Source organism: Rhincodon typus, chromosome 13 (genome assembly GCF_021869965.1).
Source record: "Rhincodon typus isolate 14 chromosome 13, sRhiTyp1.1, whole genome shotgun sequence".
Classification (NCBI taxonomy): Eukaryota; Metazoa; Chordata; class Chondrichthyes; order Orectolobiformes; family Rhincodontidae; genus Rhincodon; species Rhincodon typus.
Genome location: NC_063344.1, coordinates 65,660,668 through 65,680,260, shown reverse-complemented (window position 1 = coordinate 65,680,260; position 19,593 = coordinate 65,660,668). Strand labels below are relative to the sequence as shown.

Sequence of the window (19,593 nt, the reverse complement as noted above, 5' to 3'; positions counted from 1 at the left end):
ACCACTCACCTTAGTGTCATCTGCAAATTTTGACACACCACACTTAGTCCCCAACTCTAAATCATCTATGTAAATTGTAAACAATTGCAATCCCAACACTGATCCCTGAGGCACACCACTAGCCACTGACCGCCAACCAGAAAAACACCCATTTACCCCTACTCTTTGCTTTCTACTGGTCAACCAATCCTCTATCCATGCCAATACATTACCTGTAATACCATGCAACTTTATCTTATGTAGCAGCCTTTGGTGTGGCACCTTGTCAAATGCCTTCTGGAAATCCAGATACACCACATCCACAGGTTCCCCATTGTCCACCATGCAAGTAATGTCCTCAAAGAATTCCACCAAATTAATTAAACATGACCTACCCTTCATGATCCCATGCTGGGTATTCCCAATGGGACAATTTATATCCAGATGTCTTGCTATTTCTTCCTTAATGATAGATTCAAACATTTTCCCCACTACCGAAATTAAGCTAACTGGCCTATAGTTAACACGGTGTAGAGCTGGATGAACACAGAAGGCCAAGCAGCATCAGAAGAGCAGGAAAGCTGATGTTTCGGGTCGAGACCCTTCTTCAGAAATGGGGGAGGGGAAGGGGATTCTGAAATAAATAGGGAGGGGGGAAGGCGGATAGAAGATGGATAAAGGAGAAGATAGGTGGAGAGGAGACAGACAGGTCAAAGAGGCGGGGATGGAGCCAGTAAAGGTGAGTGTAGGTGGGGAGTTAGGGAGGGTATAGGTCGGTCCAGGGATGGACAGGTCAAGGAGGTGGGATGAGGTTAGTAGGTAGGAGATGGGGGTGGGGCTTGAGGTGGGAGGAGGGGATAGGTGGGAGGAAGAACAAGTTAGGGAGGTGGGGATGAGCTGGGCTGGTTTTGGGATGTGGTCGGGGGAGGGGAGATTTTGAAGCTTGTGAAGTCCACATTGATACCCTTGGGCTGCAGGGTTCCCAAGCAAAATATGAGATGCTGTTCCTGCAGCTTTCGGGTGGCATCATTGTGGCACTGCAGGAGGCCCAGAATGGAAATGTCATCCAAGGAGTGGGAGGGGGAGTTGAAATAGTTCACGACTGAGAGTAGGTGTTCCACAAAGCAGTCCCCAAGCCTCCGCTTGGTTTCCCCGATGTAGAGGAGGCCACAACAGGTACAGCGGATACAGTATACCACATTAGCAGATGTGCAGGTGAACATCTGCTTGATGTGGAAAGTCTTCTTACGGCCTGGGATGGTGGTCAGGGGGGAGGTGTAGGGGCAGGTGCAGCACTTGCTCCAGTTGCAGGGAAAAGTGCCGGGAGTGGTGGGGCTGGAGGGGAGTGTGGAGCTGACAAGGGAGTCACGGAGAGAGTGGTCCCTCTGGAAAGCAGATAAGGGTGGGGAGGGAAAAATGTCTTTGGTGGTGGGGTCAGATTGCAGATGGCGGAAATGTTGAAGGATGATGCGTTGGATTCGGAGGTTGGTGGGGTGGTACGTGAGGACGAGGGGGATTCTGTTTTGGTTGTTATTGCGGGGAGGGGGTGTGAGGGTGAGTTGCGGGAAATGCGAGAGACACAGTCAAGGACATTTTCGACCACTGTGGAGGGGAATTTGCGGTTCTTGAAAAACGCGGATATCTGGGATGTCCGGGAGTGGAATGCTTCATCTCAGGAGCAGATGTGGCGGATGCGAAGGAATTGGGAATAGGGGATGGCATTTTTGTAGGAAGGTGGGTGAGAGGAGGTGTATTCTAGCTAGCTGTGGGAGTCGGTAGGCTTGAAATGGATATCGGTTTCCGGGTGGATGCCACAGATGGAGACAGAGAGGTCCAGGAAGGAGAGAGAGGTATCAGAGATGGTCCAGGTGAACTTAAGGTTGGGGTGGAAGGTGTTAGTGAAGTAGATGAACTGTTCGAGCTCCTCGTGGGAGCACGAGGCGGCACCGATACAGTCATCAATGTAACGGAGGAAGAGGTGGGGGATAGGGCCAGTGTAGCTTTGGAAGAGGGATTGTTCCACGTAACCTACAAAGAGGCAGGCATAGCTTGGGCCCATGCGGGTACTGATGGCCACTCCCTTTGTCTGTAGGAAGTGGGAGGAATTGAAAGAGAAGTTGTTGAGGGTGAGGACGAGATCGGCTAAGCGGATGAGGGTGTCAGTGGAGGGGACTGGTCGGGCCTGCGGGACACGAAGAAGCGGAGGGCCTTTAGGCCATCTGCATGGGGAATGCAGGTGTATAGGGACTGGACATCCATGGTAAAGATGAGGTGTTGGGGACCGGGGAATTGAAAGTTCTGGAGGAGGTGGAGAGCGTGGGTGGTGTCACGGACGTAGGTAGGGAGTTCCTGGACCAAGGGGGAGAAAATGGAGTTGAGATAGGTGGAGATAAGTTCGGTGGGGCAGGAGCAGGCGGAGACAATGGGTCGACCAGGGCAGTCAGGTTTGTGGATTTTGGGAAGGAGATAGAAGCGGGCGGTGCGGGGTTGGGGAATGATGAGGTTAGAGGCTGTAGGTGGGAGGTCACCTGAGGTGATGAGGTTTTTATCTGGAGATGCTGGCGCATTGCAGCAAGTGTGTATTTCAGGAGTCGCAGGGAGAAACGCTTCTGTAGAATATGATATATCTGGAGATACCGGCGCATTGCAGATTATCTCAGATTCTCCAGCATCGGCAGTTCCTACTATCTCTGGCCTCTAGTTACTTGCTTTTTGTCTACTTCCTTTTTTAAACAGTGGCGTCACATTGGCTGTTTTCCAATCTGCGGGAACCACCCCAGAGTCCAGTGAATTTTGGTAAATAATTACTAGTGCATTTGCTATTTCCCCCATCACCGCTTTTAGTACCCTAGGATGCATTTCATCAGGGCCAGGAGACTTGTCTACCTTTAGCCCCACTAGCTTGCCCAGCACTGCCTCCTTAGTAATAAGGAACATTAATGAACATTTTAACACATTCCATTAAATTCTTAGTTTCTCTTACTTTTTCGAGCAAACTTTGCTTTGATTCCATTTTATAAAATAGTGCAATTCCCTCAAAATTTGACATGCAAAAACTAAAACTTCAACTGTCCATCTGCACTTGTCCAACTGATGAGCTTGAGAAGGGAGATTGCTTTATTGTCAAATGAAGCTGAAGTGAACTAAAAATAGATTGGGCCTGTGAGGATCATTTATCCACATTCTCACATTGCTTCTTTCAGCTCAGCGTCCACTAAAACAGACCTCTGGAGCATTGATGAAGTCCTTCTATTTTATTGTTCTTTATACAGATCCACCACCAAATCAGTTGTTTGACATATCAACCATTAATGAATTATATACAAACACGACCCACCAGGGGCAGTGCACCAACAATAGGGGTGGATAGGAAGCCGGAGAGGCCCCTTTATGTTTGATATGTTCTAATCAGCATATTCAGGCATGTTTTGATATTCATCTGGAGCAGGAGAGAATTGATCCCAGGCCTCCCGGCTTAGAACTAGGGACACTACCATTGTGCCACCAAAGCCCTTAGGCCTCTTTATTGCATACAAATATCCCTGAAAAGCAAATCTCTCGTGTGACAATCATTTTAGATGTACAGCTGATGGCAGCCAACCTCTCAGCCTTTATACTGAAGCCCAATGGACAGGCAACAGTGACTTATGGTCAGTCAGCTCCCACCAGCATTCTGCCCCATGTCTCTGTTGGAAATGACCCTCCAATGCACTGCAGTCCATTCCAAAGTCATCACATTCCACCTGTCATAACTGGGGTCTCAGAAATATCAGTAAGTGCATTTGAGTTAGAATGATTCATATCAGAGGTGGTGGGGCAGGGTGGGGAGGGGTTATAAATGGGGGGTGGTGTGCATGGGTGAGGATGATGGACAGTAAGGCACTTGTACTCCATTTCCTTATTACGTGTGGCAATGTCTGCAAATTTGCTTCTTACTTTGGATCCCGGTCTAAGTTAACAGGTTGCGTACCTATGAAGACTAATAAAGCAACCCGTTCTCCTACTTGTTCTCCAACCGGCTTTAGTTGAACAGAACATGAGAACATAATAAGTAGGAGCAGGAGTTGGCCCCTTGCCCCATTCAATAAGATCATGGCTGATCTTTCAGCTCAATGCCACCTGCTCTCACTATATGTATTGCGTTCAGTTTCCTTCACAACCAAAAATCGATCAATTCCTGTATTAAATAGTCTCAGCAACTGATCCTCCACCTCTCCCCAGAGTACCGATTTTCCAAAAACCTTTGCGTGAAGAAATTTTTCTTCATCTATGTCCTACATGGCCAACTCCTTATTCTGAGACTGTGACTAGACCCAGAGTACCAGACCAATGGAAACAGTTTCTCAGCATCTACCATGTCAAAGCCTTTATGAATTGAATGTGATTCAATTATATCACCTTTCATTTTTACAAATTGGAGGGAATATAGGCCTATTCATCTCTCCCCCAAGGATATCATTCTCAAAAACGGTGGTCAGTTAGCTCAGTTGGTTGGATGGTTGCTTTGCAATGCCAAGTAGCACCAATAGAGCAGGTTCAATTCCTGCACCAGTTAAGGTTACCATCAAGGTACTGCCTTCTCAACCTCTCCCTTTGCTTGAGGTGCACTGACCATCAGGTTAAACCATCTCTCTCTAAGGAGGGATTAGAACTATGGTAACTTTCCCTTTACCGAATTCTGGATCTGTCCGAAGGCAAATTGGAGAATTTCATCTTCTTGAGCAAGCCCAGCACAACTCCGCAATCCATGAAAACATTCCACTTGATACTAGATTGACTCTCAGTAACGAAGCCACTGCCCTGAATGGCCAGCCTGTAACCTATCCAACTTTCTAATTCCTCAGCAACGTAGCTGGTGAGTTCCAACTCACAGCTGGTGCCTGTCAGTCACTCTTGCATTCCATGTTCTATATCTGTCCTTATCTGGTTACTATACTCGGAGCTGTCTCTGCAGTGAATCTGCGCTCAGGAGATTTTCAACTCGGGTGTTAAATGAGCACCAAGTCAGCAAAATATCAGCAGTAACCACCATACAGCCCACTCCATTATAAGTGGAAGACCATGAAGACAAGGCAGGTATCAGTCGAGAGTTGGGAGGGGGTGGGTCAGCGGAAATGCTGGAGGAAGACGAAAGTGAGGAATGGGATCCTCTGGATGTTTTCACAGTTTGATCAAACTCCAGTGCTCCTCCCGGATGACAAACAGAAACTCTGCCTTTGTGGTACAGGTCTCCAAGCAATCCAGTTGCACATCATCAATGAGGCTTGGACTGAGCAGGGAGAGATACTTTACACATTGTTCCATCAAGGTGTGCATTTTTAGATTTAGATTTAGACTTTATTGTCACATGTACTCAAGTACAGAAGTACAGTGAAAAGTTTTTAATGTCGCCACACACGGTATTACACATTACAGTCCTTCTTAGTATTAAGTCAAGAAATAAAGCTAAAAGTTCAACCATTACAGGTTTCCTTATGTGCTTAGCCATGCTGTGACTGCACTTCCTACAAGAGCTCGATCTCCTCTTTCGCACGCTTTCCCTGCGCTGGCTCGGTCTCCCCTGCTCTCATCGTCACTGCAGATGTCAGGAGAACCTCCATCGCCAAGTTGGGCTCACTCCTGGGATCTCAGATCCGCCAAAGCCCTGATCCAGGCAGTATCTGCGCCAGGTCTCGCCTTGGTCCACGCGTCGGTCCTCGGCCTTGACTTCAGTCTGCGCACCAGGCATCGGGAATTCACCCAGAGTCCTGGGTCAGGCACCTAGCGACTACCTCACACTATCCATCTAGCAGACACACCTGATTTAGCCAGCCCGATACCACTGCCTCTCTCCAGACGGTAAGTTAATAGAAAAATAATTTAAATTAAACGAGAAAAGAAGAAAAAAAGAGAAGACGAGCGGATGGCGTGGACGAGCCTACTCTGCTGCCATCTTGCAGAAATGCCACAAGAATTTAAACATTCTCCCACCTATTCTCATCAGAAGATTTGGCCTTCCTTTAAAGGCCTGTTTGAGTCATGCAGGCAAATGGATCCACGTTTTCAGGTCAGATGTTGCAAATCCTTTGGGTCAACCTCTACATATCATTGGTTTGGACCCTGTTGGAGTATCTGGGCATCACATATAAGCTTAGATGGATGTCAAGGCAATAGTGAGAGGGCAGAGAAAATTTACCTGAGGGATACTAAGAGTAAGAGGCTTCATTTATGTGGAGAGGCTAGGCAGAAATTATTCTTCTTCGATCAAGGGATAGTTAAGAGGTTAATTTGATCCAGCCATTCAAAATCATAAATTGTTGTAGCCCTGATAAATAGGGTGTGACAGCCAACAATGAGAAGTGTGCGTTTGATAGTGTGGTCCTGTTGGTTCACTTTCAGTTAATTGCTGAGGGATCAGACATAAACTTTCATGAAACATGGTCCAGGACAGCACCAATATTGTGTCAAACAGGAATATATGGTAGAATATGACAAATTTATGCCAAGTTAAGTTTTAAAGGCAGGTGCATTCAAGTTAGCAGAAGAAGCAAGAAGTTAAAATTGTTTTTGAGTTCTGCAAAAGGAATAACTCAAGAAACAAAACATGATGCTAGTTTTCAACAATAGTGCTGAGGAAATGTGGGCAGTGCTGCGTAATTGAAGTTTTGTAGAGGGAGACACTGTATTATCACCATTGCAAGATGAATCAAACCAAAGGACAGAAAGGTGGCCAAACGGAAACGTAAGTTAGAATTTGTAGTTGGTTGTCACCTGAGTTTTAATTCAGTGATGAACAGGATATGACAAATGGATGCAAAAGTAGCTATTGTTTTCTCCTTCTTCAAATCTCTGCCCAAAGACAGGTCTGATCGATAATACTGTGATCTCCACCCCGGAAGGTCCCCAAATCCATTTCAGCCGGAAGGGGGTTCGAATCTATGCTGTTGGTGCTAATCTGATCCAAACCAGCTCTCCAAAGAGGCTGAGCTGCTGTGCCAAAACACTAGTTTACATGCATATTGTCACTTAGAGTTATAGATAGCGATGGTAGAAACCCTAATTCCTTTCCAAAATATGTCTGACCAGGAATCCATCCCAGCTATGCTACTGTCCTGCGTTGAAAGGATTTTCAGGTTAATTCCAATCTGCTTGGCCACATTATGACACATCTTCCTTGGGCATTGAGTCTTAGAGTCAGACTTGAGCTTAGTCTTTCTGGATCCAATGCTCCACAAAACCTCTGTTTGTCATTTTTTTTCCGGCAAACAAAGTACACCATGAACAACTAAAACATATTGTAGCACTTGTCCTGTAACATCAACAACAATCTGAAATGACATCATGCTTTTAAGGCAATGAAGTATCACATGATGCTTCACAGGAGCAATGTAATATCAAACTTGACACTGAGCTGCATAAGGAGGCATCACAGGAATAATAGAAAGATTAGATAAAGAGTTAGGTTCTAAGGAATGTCAAGGAGGAAACTGAGGCAGAGAGCTGAAGGGAGGGAATTCAAGATGATCCAGTCAAAACCTCCAGTGAAGTGATTAAAATCAGGAACGCACAAGGCACCAGAACTGGAGGAACAAAATAATCTCGGTGGGTTGGAGAGGCTGGAGGAATATACAGAGGTCCGGAGGGGCAAGGTGATCAAGTGATTTTCAAACAAGGCTGAGAATTCGGAAATTGAGGAATTCCTTGAGTGCCAATGAATGTCTGCAAGCACAGGGGAGAAGGGTGAAAGAAAGTTGGTGTGAGTTAAAATAGACCCAGCAAGTTCGGCTTTGATCTGTGGAGTTTACAAAGGGTGGAATGCAGGTGGTCAGGCAAGGCTGAATCAGAGTAGTCAAGTCTAGAGGGAACAAAGTCATCAATGAGGGAGGGTTTCAGAAAACAATAATTTGAGGCAGACGATCTTACGGAGATGGAAAAAGTCGATCCAAGTGGTGGGTGTTGTCAGTTTATATCTGGCAACTGATGTGGATTTAGTTCTTATCACCAGCAGGCAGCATTTGGATGAGAATTAGGAGGGACCAAGAATACGTGGACTACAGAGGTGATGGTGCAGGACAGGACAAAATGCCATTGACATGACTCTCTGGCAAGCAAAGTATTCAGCCAGGAGAGTATCGTTCCACCTAGTTGGATAACAATGGACAGGCACTGGTGGATAATGGAGTGATCATTGTATCAAAGGCTGCAATCAGATTGAGAAGGATGAGGAGACATTCGGCAAATTTGTCACATTTACACAGGATATCATTTGGGTTTTATTTTAAATAGGAGCTGTTTTGGCTTGGTCAAAATTTAATCGGAAGGATTCTAAATGGTGTTCCGGGAACGATATGCGCAGGTTTGAGAAGTGACAAATGTGTAAAGAATGTGGAGGCAAAAGGCTGGAGATGGACATTAATGTGCAATGTTGGAAGGGCCAATAAACTCATGACCCGTCCCTTGTGTAAACCCTCCAGCCCCAGAATACTTTGTTACAATAGGTCGATACTAATACAGGATCAGCAGAACTTGACCACAATGCATTATAGAACGACGATATCATACATTACGACCAGATGAAATCATGATGACATCATAAGGCAAAATAACTGAATGACAGTAGCATTCGGTATGGATTCTCTCTTAATATCAGTGAAGCAAGTCTCAAGGGAACTATTTCAGAGCAAAGGCTGATGTGCTACTTGACATATTTATCCACTGGCTGAAGAAATAGCCCCAGTCTGCCTGGATTGAAGTTCACTTTCATATCGTTGAAGTTGCTCCCAAAATCCCTCATTGGGTTCTACCGCTGGCCTGACTGATCTCAGGTGCTGTGAAAATAAAACACAGTGTCAGGTTTAAAATCTGTCAGTCAGGTTCTACTGGAGAAAAGTGGAAATGCTGGCTGGGTTGCTTCACTTCACCTAGTTACCTCGGCTGGGGACTAATTATTGTGGTACCACTGCCACTCTAGCTGGCATAATTGAACTTCATACAAAGGTCTTGTGGCACAGTGGCAGTGTACCTACCTCTGGACTAGAACACCCATCTTAAGGTCCTACCTGCTAAAGGTGTTTCATACCATATCAGGACTTAAATGAGGACTTTGATGGAATCACCCAGGGAAGAGAGCCGACAGTATTGCCCAGTGAAATGCTTGGCTTTTTGGGAAGCCAGACAGAATGCCCGTGGTCAATGTCAAGGTACATACAGGAATCTAATCTCTACTTAGTAGTGGGCTCCATTACAGCATGCAGAACTTGGAGGCCATCCTTTCTAGAGTGGAGATGGTGTTCAAGTTGATTTGCAAACTTGTGAACTCAATCATGATGCAGTATCTCAGAACTGCTGCAGTGCTCCAGTAAAGCTCCAGGCAAGCTGGAAAAATAACATCTCAGCTTCCACCTAGGTACATATTACAGCCTTGAGGACTCAAAATCGAGTTAGATAATTCAGAATATATCACCCTCCTCCATGTCAGTAACTGTACCCCCACGCCTTTATGTCCCACTTTGTATGGGTTGCTTCCTGTACAGCCAACCCATTTGCAATTATTCATTCTTCTCATTAGCACCTTAACGAGCATTTATCACTCTCTTGGCTTATCATAAGATATTTCTTTGTTTGCCTATCCTTTTTTTCTTTCCCTCTGTCTCTCTCTGGGCTCCATGTCCATGGACTTTATTCACTCCCCCACCACCCATCGTCAGCATAAGTACCACCCTTTCCCAGCTTTGTCCGTTCTGACACTGCATCACTAGATTCGAAACGTTGATGCTGTTTCTCTCTCAACGGAAGCTGCCAAACTTTCTGCGTTTCTCCAGAAGGCACCTTTGTCTGCTAAACCTTTTTTGTTGTTTAATGTGGCAATTAGAAACACAAGGAGAACATTGTAATAATCAGTATGCAGTTAGTTCCAAAGTTGCTACATTTGATTGTTCCAAAATGTTATTACATTTCTGCTCAGCAGCAGTGGCAGAGCCTATTACAACAATTACAATAGGCTTCTAAGGACAGTTCAGGTGTCACTGGAGAGGAGTTCAAAGGCGAAAGCTATTAAGACTGGAAGTGTGCGTGTGTGTATGTGTGTGTGTGTGTGTTTGCGTGTGAGTGTGTGTGAGTGTGAGAGTGTGTGTGTGAGAGAGAGTGTGTGTGTGTGTGAAAGAGACTGTGTGAGAGTGTGTTTGTGTGTGTGTGCATGAGAGTGTGTGTGAGAGAGAGAGTGTGTGTATGTGTGAGTGTGTGTGTGTCAGAGAGAGTGTGTGTGTTTGTGTGTGAGAGAGTGTGTGTGAGAGAGTCAGTGTGTGTCTGTGAGAGAGTGAGTGTATGCGAGTGTGTGTGTGTGAGAGTGTGTGTGCGTGAATGTGTGTGAGAGTATGTGTGTGTGACTGTCTGTGTGTGTATGTCTCTGTGTGTGAGAGAGTGTGTATGTGAGTGTGAGAGTGTGTGTGTGGGAATATGTGTGTGTTTGTGTAAAAGTGTGTGCGTGTGAGAGTGTGTGCGAGAGACAGTGTGTGAAAGAGTGTGTGTGTATGTGAGAGTGTGTGATTGAGTGTGTGTGTTAGTGTGAGTATGTGTGTGTGTGTTTGTGTGTGAGACTGTGTGTGTTCGAGACTGTGAGTGTGTGTGTGAGTGTGAGTGTGTGACTGTGTGCGCATGCCCATGTGAGTGTGTGTGTGTGAGAGAGAGAGAGTGTGAGTATGAGAGAGTGTGTGTGCATGTGTGAGGGAGAGAGTGTGTGTGTCAGTGTGTGTATGTGAGTGTAAGAGTGTGTGTGTACGTGTGTGTGAATATATGTGCACGACTGTGTGTGTGTGTGAGAGAGAGACTGTGTGAGAGTGTGTGTGTGAGAGTGTGTGTGTGTGCGTGAGAGAGACTGTGTGTGTGTGAGCGTGAGAGTGTGTGTGTGAGAGACAGTGTGTGTGTGTGTGTGAGTGAGTGTGTGTGTGTGACAGACTGTATGAGAGTGTGTGTGTGTGAGAGTGTGTGTGTGAGAGATGAAGTGTGTGTGAGCGTGAGAGTGTGTGTGTGAGAGATGGAGTGTGTGTGAGTGTGAGAGAGTGTGTGTGTGAGACAGAAGACAGAGTGTGTGTGTGTGTGTGAGTGTATGTGTGTGTGTGTGAGTGTATGTGTGTGTGTGTGAGTGTATGTGTGAGTGTGTGTGTGTGTGTGACAATGAGAATGTGTGTGTGTGACAGAGTGTATGTGTGTGTGTATGTGTGAGTGTGTATGTGTGCAAGTGTGTGAGCGTGTGTGTGTGTATGTGTGTGTGAGAATGTCTATGTGTGTGAGAGAGACAGTGTGTATGAGAATGTGTGTGTGTGTGTGTGAGAGTGCGTGTGTGTGTGTGAAAATGTCTGTGTGTGTGTGAGAGAGTGTGTGAGAATGTGTGGTGCGTGTGTGTGTGTATGTATGTGAGTGCGTGTGTGTGTGAGAATGTCTGTGCGTGTGAGAGAGTGTGTGAGAATGTGTGCGCGTGAGTGTGTGTGTGTGTGTGTATGTGTGTGAGTGCGTGTGTGTGTGAGAATGTCTGTGCGTGTGAGAGAGTGTGTGTGCGTGAGTGTGTGTGTGTGTGTGAGTGTATGTGTGTGAGTGTGTGTGTGTGTGTGTGTGAGAACGTCTGTGCGTGTGAGAGAGAGTGTGTGTGAGAATGTGTGTGTGCGTGAGTGTGTGTGTGTGTGTGAGTGTTTGTGTGTGTGTCTGTATGACAGAGAGAAACTAAATTTCACATCAGGCAGGGGTGCTATTGTCAAAGGCAACTGATCTACAGGGATTCTGCATAATTGGGCAAAGAAAAGTCTTAGTTGAATAGTTTTGCATTGTGAGAGCTCAATGACGACTTTGGAGCTGTGAAGGGATTGAAAACAGCCTGAAAATAATTAACAGTTAGTCAACTGAATGCTATAGGTTCTTTGCAGTTGATGCATTGGAAAGTCTTAGAACAGTTGAATAACACTGGAAAGTGAAGGGCTCAGGGAATTTCTAGAACTGTGAAGGTTTATATAGAAACCGATGAACAAAAAATAGTTGTCAAAAACCCAGGTGCAATATTTTCTGAAGAAGGGTCCTGACCTGAAACGTCAACTTTCCCGCTCCTCCGATGCTGCCGGGCCTGCTGTGTTCATCCAGCTCCACAGTGCCTTATCTCTGACTCCAGCATCGGTAGTTCTTACTGTCTCCAGGTGCAGTATTTGCTTTGTGCAACTAGACCAGATTAGAGCTCTGGATACAAATCCAGGGCAACAGTGGTTTGGTAAAGCTCGCTGGTTGTGCATGTCAGTAAGGGAGGGCTCAGAGAAGTCCTAAGAACTAGAAGGGTTTGGAAGTAGCCTGTGTACCATCAATAGTTCAGTATAGTTGTGAAAAGCTGGAGTCACGCTTATGAGTAAGTGCTGGAGTGCAGTTTCCAAAAATCTAACAGACATACTCCCAAGAAAGGAAGGTGGACTCCCAGGACACCGACAGTCCTTGAGGCAGTACATGACAGAGCGACTTTTGAGAGAGATCCAAGGTCAGGTCATTGAAAACGAAAACCACATCTCTTGTGAAAGTTTAATGACATTTAGTGACTCACAATGTCATTCACATCTGGGAGGGAAGGGGAAAATTGCTGAGAAATCTGTGGGATCTGTTTGCTCGAATTCATTATTGATGTGTTCTGTGGAATTGCTTAACCATCATTTGCCCGTTACCATCCATCCTTGCATCATGTTAAGTTCAGGATGTTAGAGTATAAATCCTGTCTATTTTTGCACAACCTAAACCCTTTTTGCTTATCAATAATCTTTGCATGTTTGTTTGGATAAGATACATTTGTAATAAACGTGCTCTTCTTTCATGACTAAAGAAACCTGGCTGACTCATTTCTAATACGAAACCAGTCAAAGTCTGAGACCAATATAATCAGTCATATCGTCATCCTGGTTAAATGTAAAATGTCCTGTGAGCAGTGGGGAAGTGGGGCTGGAAAGGAATTGATGTGCCTCTCCAAGTTTGAGTGAAAGAAGTAGAAGCTCTGAGCAAAGTCGAGCAAGGTCAGCTTGCTGCTATGCAAACTCTGACTGATTAACATCACACTTTGTCTACCCTGCAGACTTTTGGCACAAATTTCCTTTCATAATGCTCTCACCAAACGGCACAGGCATGCTTTGCATCAGAGGTGCAGACGTTATGGGTACCATTTGGCAGACAAGTGGCACTTGTGCAACAGAGAAGAGCTACAGAGCCACATTTTGTAGGTAGAGAGCATGCAGTTCAGATCGAGCAGGTAGAACTCCTGCCTGTGTTACCTCATCGTACACTGGTGTGCAGCCACTAAACATGGTGATGGATTTTATCCCAAGTGTCAAACAACAGACTAACCTGCGTTAATCACTCTGGAAATATTGATAGCAATACAGTTTCAAACAGCGGTACTAAAATAAATCAGCAGTAAGAAAAGGTTGAACCGAACCTTTGAAGCAATTTAATTTAGCTAATGGGACTAACTGAAGACCCTCTGTCTGATTGCTCACATCCTTTCTTATTGATTTCCCTAAAAGCAATTTGGTCAGTAATGTTACATCTACTGAGAACATCACGTACAACCACATTGAACTCTGAAGGGATAAAGTGCAGCTGTGCGTTTGCATTATACTGGAGTGAAACTAGGGCTGCCTGGCTCTGTTGCTGTAGAAACCATCCCAATAATGTCATGGGCTAGGTTTCACAGCAGGCACAGCAGTTTATTATTTCTCTCTAATTTCCTGTTCATCTGTACCAGTTAAGTGCTGACTCACAGCTGGCATTGCATTACACTTGACATTGTCCCTTCCAAGCTGTAGTCATTCCCTAATGAGGGACAGGCAGTAGCTATTGCTAGGCTGTTCAGTGATAAGGACAGGAGGTAGGCCACTCAGCCTCTATGGTCTGCTCCACCATTCTATTAGTTTATGACCAGCCTGCATCCCACCTCCCTTTAGCCAGTGCAACGTCATATCTTCTGATCCACAACAAAACACTGCCAAACTCAGTCACCAGGCTGTGTGCCAGATTTCTGCCTCTATATGGAAGAATGTTTCCGGCTCTCCCTTCTAAATAGCTCAGTCCTGCTGTCAAGGTCATGGCTTCTCGTTCTGGACGCCCCCCACCTCCCCCCACCGTCAGAGGAAATTGTTCCTCTGTATCTACCCTGTCAAAGTCTTTTATCACTGACTCGCCCATCAAATTTCAAAATGCAAGGGCTCACTGTGCCCCAGGTTTGTTTTGGTGCAACGCTAACACATCCACCCTACAGCAAGCCAGAGTCCACAGTGATGGTAAAAACCGGAAGAACTGCAGATGCTGTAAATCGGGAACAAAAACAGAAGTTGCTGGAAAAGCTCAGCAGGTCTGGCAGCATCTGTGAAGAGAAATCAGAGTTAACATTTCAGATCCAGCGACCATTCCTCAGAACTGATGGTAGCTAGGAAAGTGTTGGTTTATATGTGGAAGATAGGGTGAGAGGAGGGGAGTAAGGTGGGGATAAAGCCCAGACAGAAGAATGTTGGACAGACCAAGGAGTTGAAAACGATCTGGCTGGGATGGTGAATAGCTGTTAATGGTGACTGTTAGTGGCTAATGATAGGTTGTATGTAATGGCAGGCCTGGTGTGTGGCGTAGCTGGCTAGGACATGGGAAAGTTCAGGCCCTAAAATTGTTCAACTTGATATTGAGCCTGGAGGGCTGCAGGGTCCCCAAGTGGAAAATGAGGTGTTGTTCTTCCAGCTTGCACTGAGCTTCACTGGAACACTGCAGCAAGCCTGAGACTGAGATATTGGCCAGAGGAACAGGGTGGTGTGTTAAAGTGGCAGGCAACTGGAAGCTCGGGCTCGTTTTTGCGAACAGAGCATAGATGTTCTGTGAAGTGGTCACCAGACTATGCTTTATTTCCTCAACGTAGAGGAGACCACATTGTGAACAGCGAATGTAGTAGACTAGATTGTGGGAAGCGCAGGTGAAGTGCTGCTTCACCTAGAAGGTATGTTTGGGCCCTTGATGGTGATGGTGAGGGGAGGTGATGGCTTTGTAGTATTATTGCTAGACTATTAATCTGGAGACCTAGGCAATGTTCTGGGGACCTGGGTTCAAATCCTGCCATGGAAAGTAATTGAATTTGAATTCAATGAAAGTCTAGAATTAAAAGTCTAATGATGACCATGAATTGATTGTTTAGGAAAAACCCATCTGGTTCACTAATGTCCTTTAGGGAAGGAAATTGCTTGGTCTGGCCTACATGTGACACCAAACCCCCAGAAATGTGGTTGACTGTCAACTGCCCTCTGTGTAATTAGGGTTGGGCAATGAATGCTGACCTAGCCAGTGATGCACAAATCCTATGAATGAATATAAAAACATGCCAAGCCTCACACCAGGAGGTGCCAGTTTCAATTCCCTCACTCATTCCGAAGCATCTGATCTAAGCCACTGGCAATAAGATCCCACCAATCCTCCACCACCCTACTCCCCGCTATGTCCCGGGCTGGGGTGGAAGAGTTGCCTTCTCACTTCTGATTATCATCCAGTGTGTGAACCTGGAGAGAATTTGTGTGTGAACAACAAGCAAAGTCTGAGTTAGGCTGAGCTGTGTTACCCACCATGTTTGAGTAGCCTGTGAGTGCTCACTTGGACATCTGTTAGCATCCATTGGACCACGTCCTAGGAACAGAAAAACAAAGAGGAGAGATGTTGCCCTAGTGGTAAAGCGACTGTGATCACCTTCCAAAACTGGTCCTCGTAATAACGATCACAATCATTGATTGCTGTAAAAACAACTCGTCTGGTTTAATTGTGTCCTTTAAGAAAGGAAATCTACTTGTCTTACCTGATCTAGCATACATGTGACTCCAGGTCCACAGCAATGTGGTTAATTCTTAACTGCCTTCTGAAATACCCTAGAAAACCATTCACCCAGTGCACTTAGGGATGGGCACCCAAATTCCGGCCTCACACGCAATCTCATGAAAAAGTAAAGAGAAATTTAGCTGGACCTTCTCAGTCACTAACTCGGCCTCAACTGAAGCTTTGTCCCACTCTGATCAGTGTGACTCAGGAGGTCAAGGTCATGTAAAGGGTGCAGAGTGGGCTTACACGCATAGTACCAGAGACGGGCTTTCAGTTATCAGGGGAGGTTGGCATTCTTCTCCTTACAGCAGAGACATTTAAGGGGAGATTTAATAGAGATGTTTAGAATCATGAGGGGCTTTGGTAAAGTAGGTAGGGCATGACTGTGGCAGGAAGGCAGCGAACAGAGGACTTTTCCATGGTAAAATCTTATGTTTTAATCGGTAAAGACTCAGTGGAGAAAACATTTGACTGTTCTCACAGAGCGTTATGGTGCCAAAGGAGGCCATTCGGCCAGCACTGTTCCTGGTTGCCACAGTCTTACTGGATCACAGGGCTGCTCTCTCATTAGAGAGAGTCGACCGGTGGTGGCTTAACTCAAGGGTCACCATGCCTTGGATGAAGGGGAGATGTTGGAAAGGAGAATCCCTCATGATAACCTCAGCTGGTGTCAGGAATTGAAGAAAAGCTGTTGGTCTGGCCGACTGGGGTTTAACCAACATCAGTTCGACTGCCTTGTGCCAATCACCTGACTGTTGCCCATAACTTTGAACCCCACTGGTGTCCAAATAACCATCCAATGCCCTCTTGAAAGCCTCAGTTAAACTCTCAACTGGAATGTGCAAGTCCAAAAGGGCAGTGGGTGCCAATGTGATGGGTGGCACGGTGGCCAGCACTGCTGCCTCATAGCACCAGAGATCTGGGGTCAATTCCAGCCTCGGGCGACCGCCTGTGTTGAGTTTGCACGTTCTCCCCGTGTCTGCGTGGGTTTCCGCCGGGTGCTCTGGTTTCCTCCCACAGTCCAATTTAGGTGGATCGGCCACGCTAAATTGCCCCAGAGTGCGCAGGCTAGATGGGTTAGCCATGGGAAATGCAGGGCTGGGTCTGGGTGGGATGCTCTTCGGAGGGTCGGTGTGGTCTCGATGGGCTGAATGGCTTGTTCCACACTGCAGGGATTCTATGTTAGGCACTAAATAGAAACCAAAAGAACTGCGGATGCTGTAAATCAGGAAGAAAAACAAAGTTGCTGGAAAAGTGTTCTTAGGAAGGGTCACCGGACCCGAAACGTTAACTCTGTTTTCTCCTCCGCAGATGCTGCCAGACCTGCTGAGCTTTTCCAGCAGAGATAGTTGGAACTGCCGATGCTGGAGAATCTGAGACAACAAGGTGTAGAGCTGGATGAACACAGCAGGGACCAAGCAGCATCAGAGGAGCAGGAAGGCTGAGGTTTCGGGTCTGGACCCTTCTTCAGAAAGTTCTATGTTAGGCTCTGTCTTATAGCACAGAGGGGAACTGGATAACTTTTTGGGTAAAAGAAAACGATGGCGGGGGGAGGGGATAACTGATGGGATATCTTCTCGCACGATGGGCCTCCTGTTGCACTGTCTGATGGGGTCGCCTCCCCACCCCACCTCCTTTGTTTTATGTTTGCATTGCAACCACAGCAGTGGAGATGCGAGTGAGAGTTTGCATCTGTGTATGAGACTCACCCCGAACGCCTCCTGCAGGGAGAGGGAGCGGTGCTTCATGAAGTAAGCGGTGCAGATCGCCGCTGAGCGGCTCCGGCCGTTCTTGCAGTAGACCAGGGTCCTGCCTCCCTGCTTGCCCGCGTCTTCGATCGCGTCCGCGCACCGGTCGAAGTACTTGTAGAGATTCTCGGCCGGCTCGTCAAAGACCGGCACCCGCATGCCGCTGATCTTCAGCGCCGGGAACGGCTGCTGCTTCGATACGTTGATACAGAAAGTCACCCGTTCCCTGCACAGCAGGTCGGTGTCGCAGGCGGACCGGGAGTTACTGATCAGCAGCGACTCACTCAGCGGGCACAGATGCAACATCGGACAAGTGGAGCTGACTTCTGGTGGGTCCCCACCCTACTCTAAAGTGATCAAAACTAGTCCCTAAGACTTTGTCTCAGTCCAGGGTACACTGAGGGACAGCAACAAGGTGGGCAAGTAATGGAGACATTCTGGGCACTTTAAAGTGCATCTCTCTCTTTCCCGAAACGTCAGCTTTCCTGCTCCTCTGATGCTGCTTGGCCTGCTGTGTTCACCCAGTTCTACACCTTGTTATCTCAGTGATCCCAGTAGACTGTGTTATGTGTAATAAATCTGCTCTATTTACAGCCAAGTCATGGCTTGGCAGGATTCCACTAGGTCCTAATGCACACTGCAATTTTTTGTTTCCCCAGTTGATAGAATTTCTTTCAGGCAAGCAGGAAACACAAAACATTTTCAGATTTCCTGCTTTTCCACTTAGTAGCATAGAAAGCCTGCAGTGTGGAAGCAGGCCATTTGGCCCATTGACCCCACACCAACTCTTCAAAGAGTGTCCCACCCTATCCCTGTAACCCTGCATTTCCCATGGCAACCCCACCCAGCCTGCACAGTATGGGGCAATTTAGCATGGCCAATCCTCCTAACCTTCACATTTCTGGACTGTTGGATAGAACCAGAGCACCCAAAGGAAACCCACACAGACACAGGGAGAACATGCAAACTCCACGCAGACAGTCACCCGAGGCTGGTTTCAAACCCAGGCCCCAAACACTGTGAGGCAGCAGTGCTAACAGTTGAGCTATCATGCAGCCCCACTTTTACCCTTTTAAATTTCCTCTTGCAGTTATCCTTCGGTATCTCTCACATAAGGTTATTCTTTAAACCAGAGATAGTAGGAACTGCAGATGCTGGAGAATCTGAGACAACAAGGTGCAGAGCTGGATGAACACAATAGGCCAAGCAGCATCAGAGGAGCAGGAAGGCTGACGTTTCGGGCTTGGACCCTTCTTCAGAAATGGGGGAGGGGAAGGGGGTTCTGAAATAAATAGGGAGAGAGGGGGAGGTGGATAGAAGATGGATAGAGGAGAAGATAGGTGGAGAGGAAACAGACAGATCAAAGAGGCGGGGATGGAGCCAGTAAAGGTGAGTGCAGGTGGGGAGGTAGGGAGGAGATAGGTCAGTCCAGGGAGGACGGACAGGTCAAGGGGGCGGGATGAGGTTAGTAGGTAGGAAATGGGGGTGCGGCTTGAGGTAGGAGGAGGGGATAGGTGGGAGAAAGAACAGGTTAGGGAGGCAGGGATGACCTGGGCTGGTTTTGGGATGCGGTAGGGGGAGGGGAGATTTTGAAGCTTGTGAAATCCACATTGATACCATTGGGCTGCAGGGTTCCCAAGCTGAATATGAGTTGCTGTTCCTGCAACCTTCGGGTGGCATCATTGTGGCACTGCAGGAGGCCCAGGATGGACATGTCGTCTGAGGAATGGGAGGGGGAGTTGAAATGGTTTGCGACTGGGAGGTGCAGTTGTTTATTGCGAGCCGAGCGTAGGTGTTCTGCAAAGTGGTCCCCAAGCCTCCGCTTGGTTTCCCTGATGTAGAGGAGGCCACAACAGGTACAGCGGATGCAGTATACCACATTGGCAGATGTGCAGGTGACCATCTGCTTGATGTGGAAAGTCTTCTTGGGGCCTGGGATGGGGGTGAGGGAGGAGGTGTGGGGGCAGGTGTAGCACTTCCTGTGGTTGGAGGGAAAAGTGTAAGGTGTGGTGGGGCTGGAGGGGAGTGT

At 46.8% G+C, this 19,593-nt stretch overlaps 2 protein-coding genes across 3 annotated transcripts in view; one reads left to right on the top strand and one right to left on the bottom strand.

The window, feature by feature from the left end:
- The window catches only part of cldn15la (claudin 15-like a), a 21,032-nt gene extending 15,289 nt beyond the window's left edge, over positions 1-5,743 (top strand). The window contains exon 4 of the mRNA XM_048604138.1: positions 5,464-5,743. Within this exon, the coding sequence (XP_048460095.1) occupies positions 5,464-5,743 (280 nt within the window). The remainder of the gene's footprint in view (positions 1-5,463) is intronic.
- On the bottom strand, positions 5,328-18,106 carry dusp28 (dual specificity phosphatase 28). Of its 2 annotated transcripts, XM_048604432.1 has the most exons (3): positions 17,526-18,106; positions 15,570-15,630; positions 8,632-8,786 (listed from the first exon to the last, which is right to left on the bottom strand). In XM_048604432.1, exons 1-3 carry the CDS (start codon positions 17,868-17,870, stop codon positions 8,749-8,751), a joined length of 444 nt encoding a protein of 147 aa, XP_048460389.1. In that variant the 5' UTR covers positions 17,871-18,106; the 3' UTR covers positions 8,632-8,748. The 2 variants fall into 2 exon arrangements, with proteins under 2 accessions (XP_020376000.1, XP_048460389.1); XM_020520411.2 differs by lacking the exon at positions 15,570-15,630 and having other exon boundaries at positions 5,328-8,786.
- Positions 18,107-19,593: the final 1,487 nt, after the last annotated feature.

Bases quoted from the DNA above. Each gene is read 5' to 3' on its own strand.
- dusp28 (XM_020520411.2), bottom strand. From the start codon at position 17,870: ATGTTGCATCTGTGCCCGCTGAGTGAGTCGCTGCTGATCAGTAACTCC. The intron at 8,787-17,525 runs GTGAGTCTCATA...TTATTTTCACAG, and splicing joins CCCTGCAGGAGGCGTTCGGG to CACCTGAGATCAGTCAGGCC.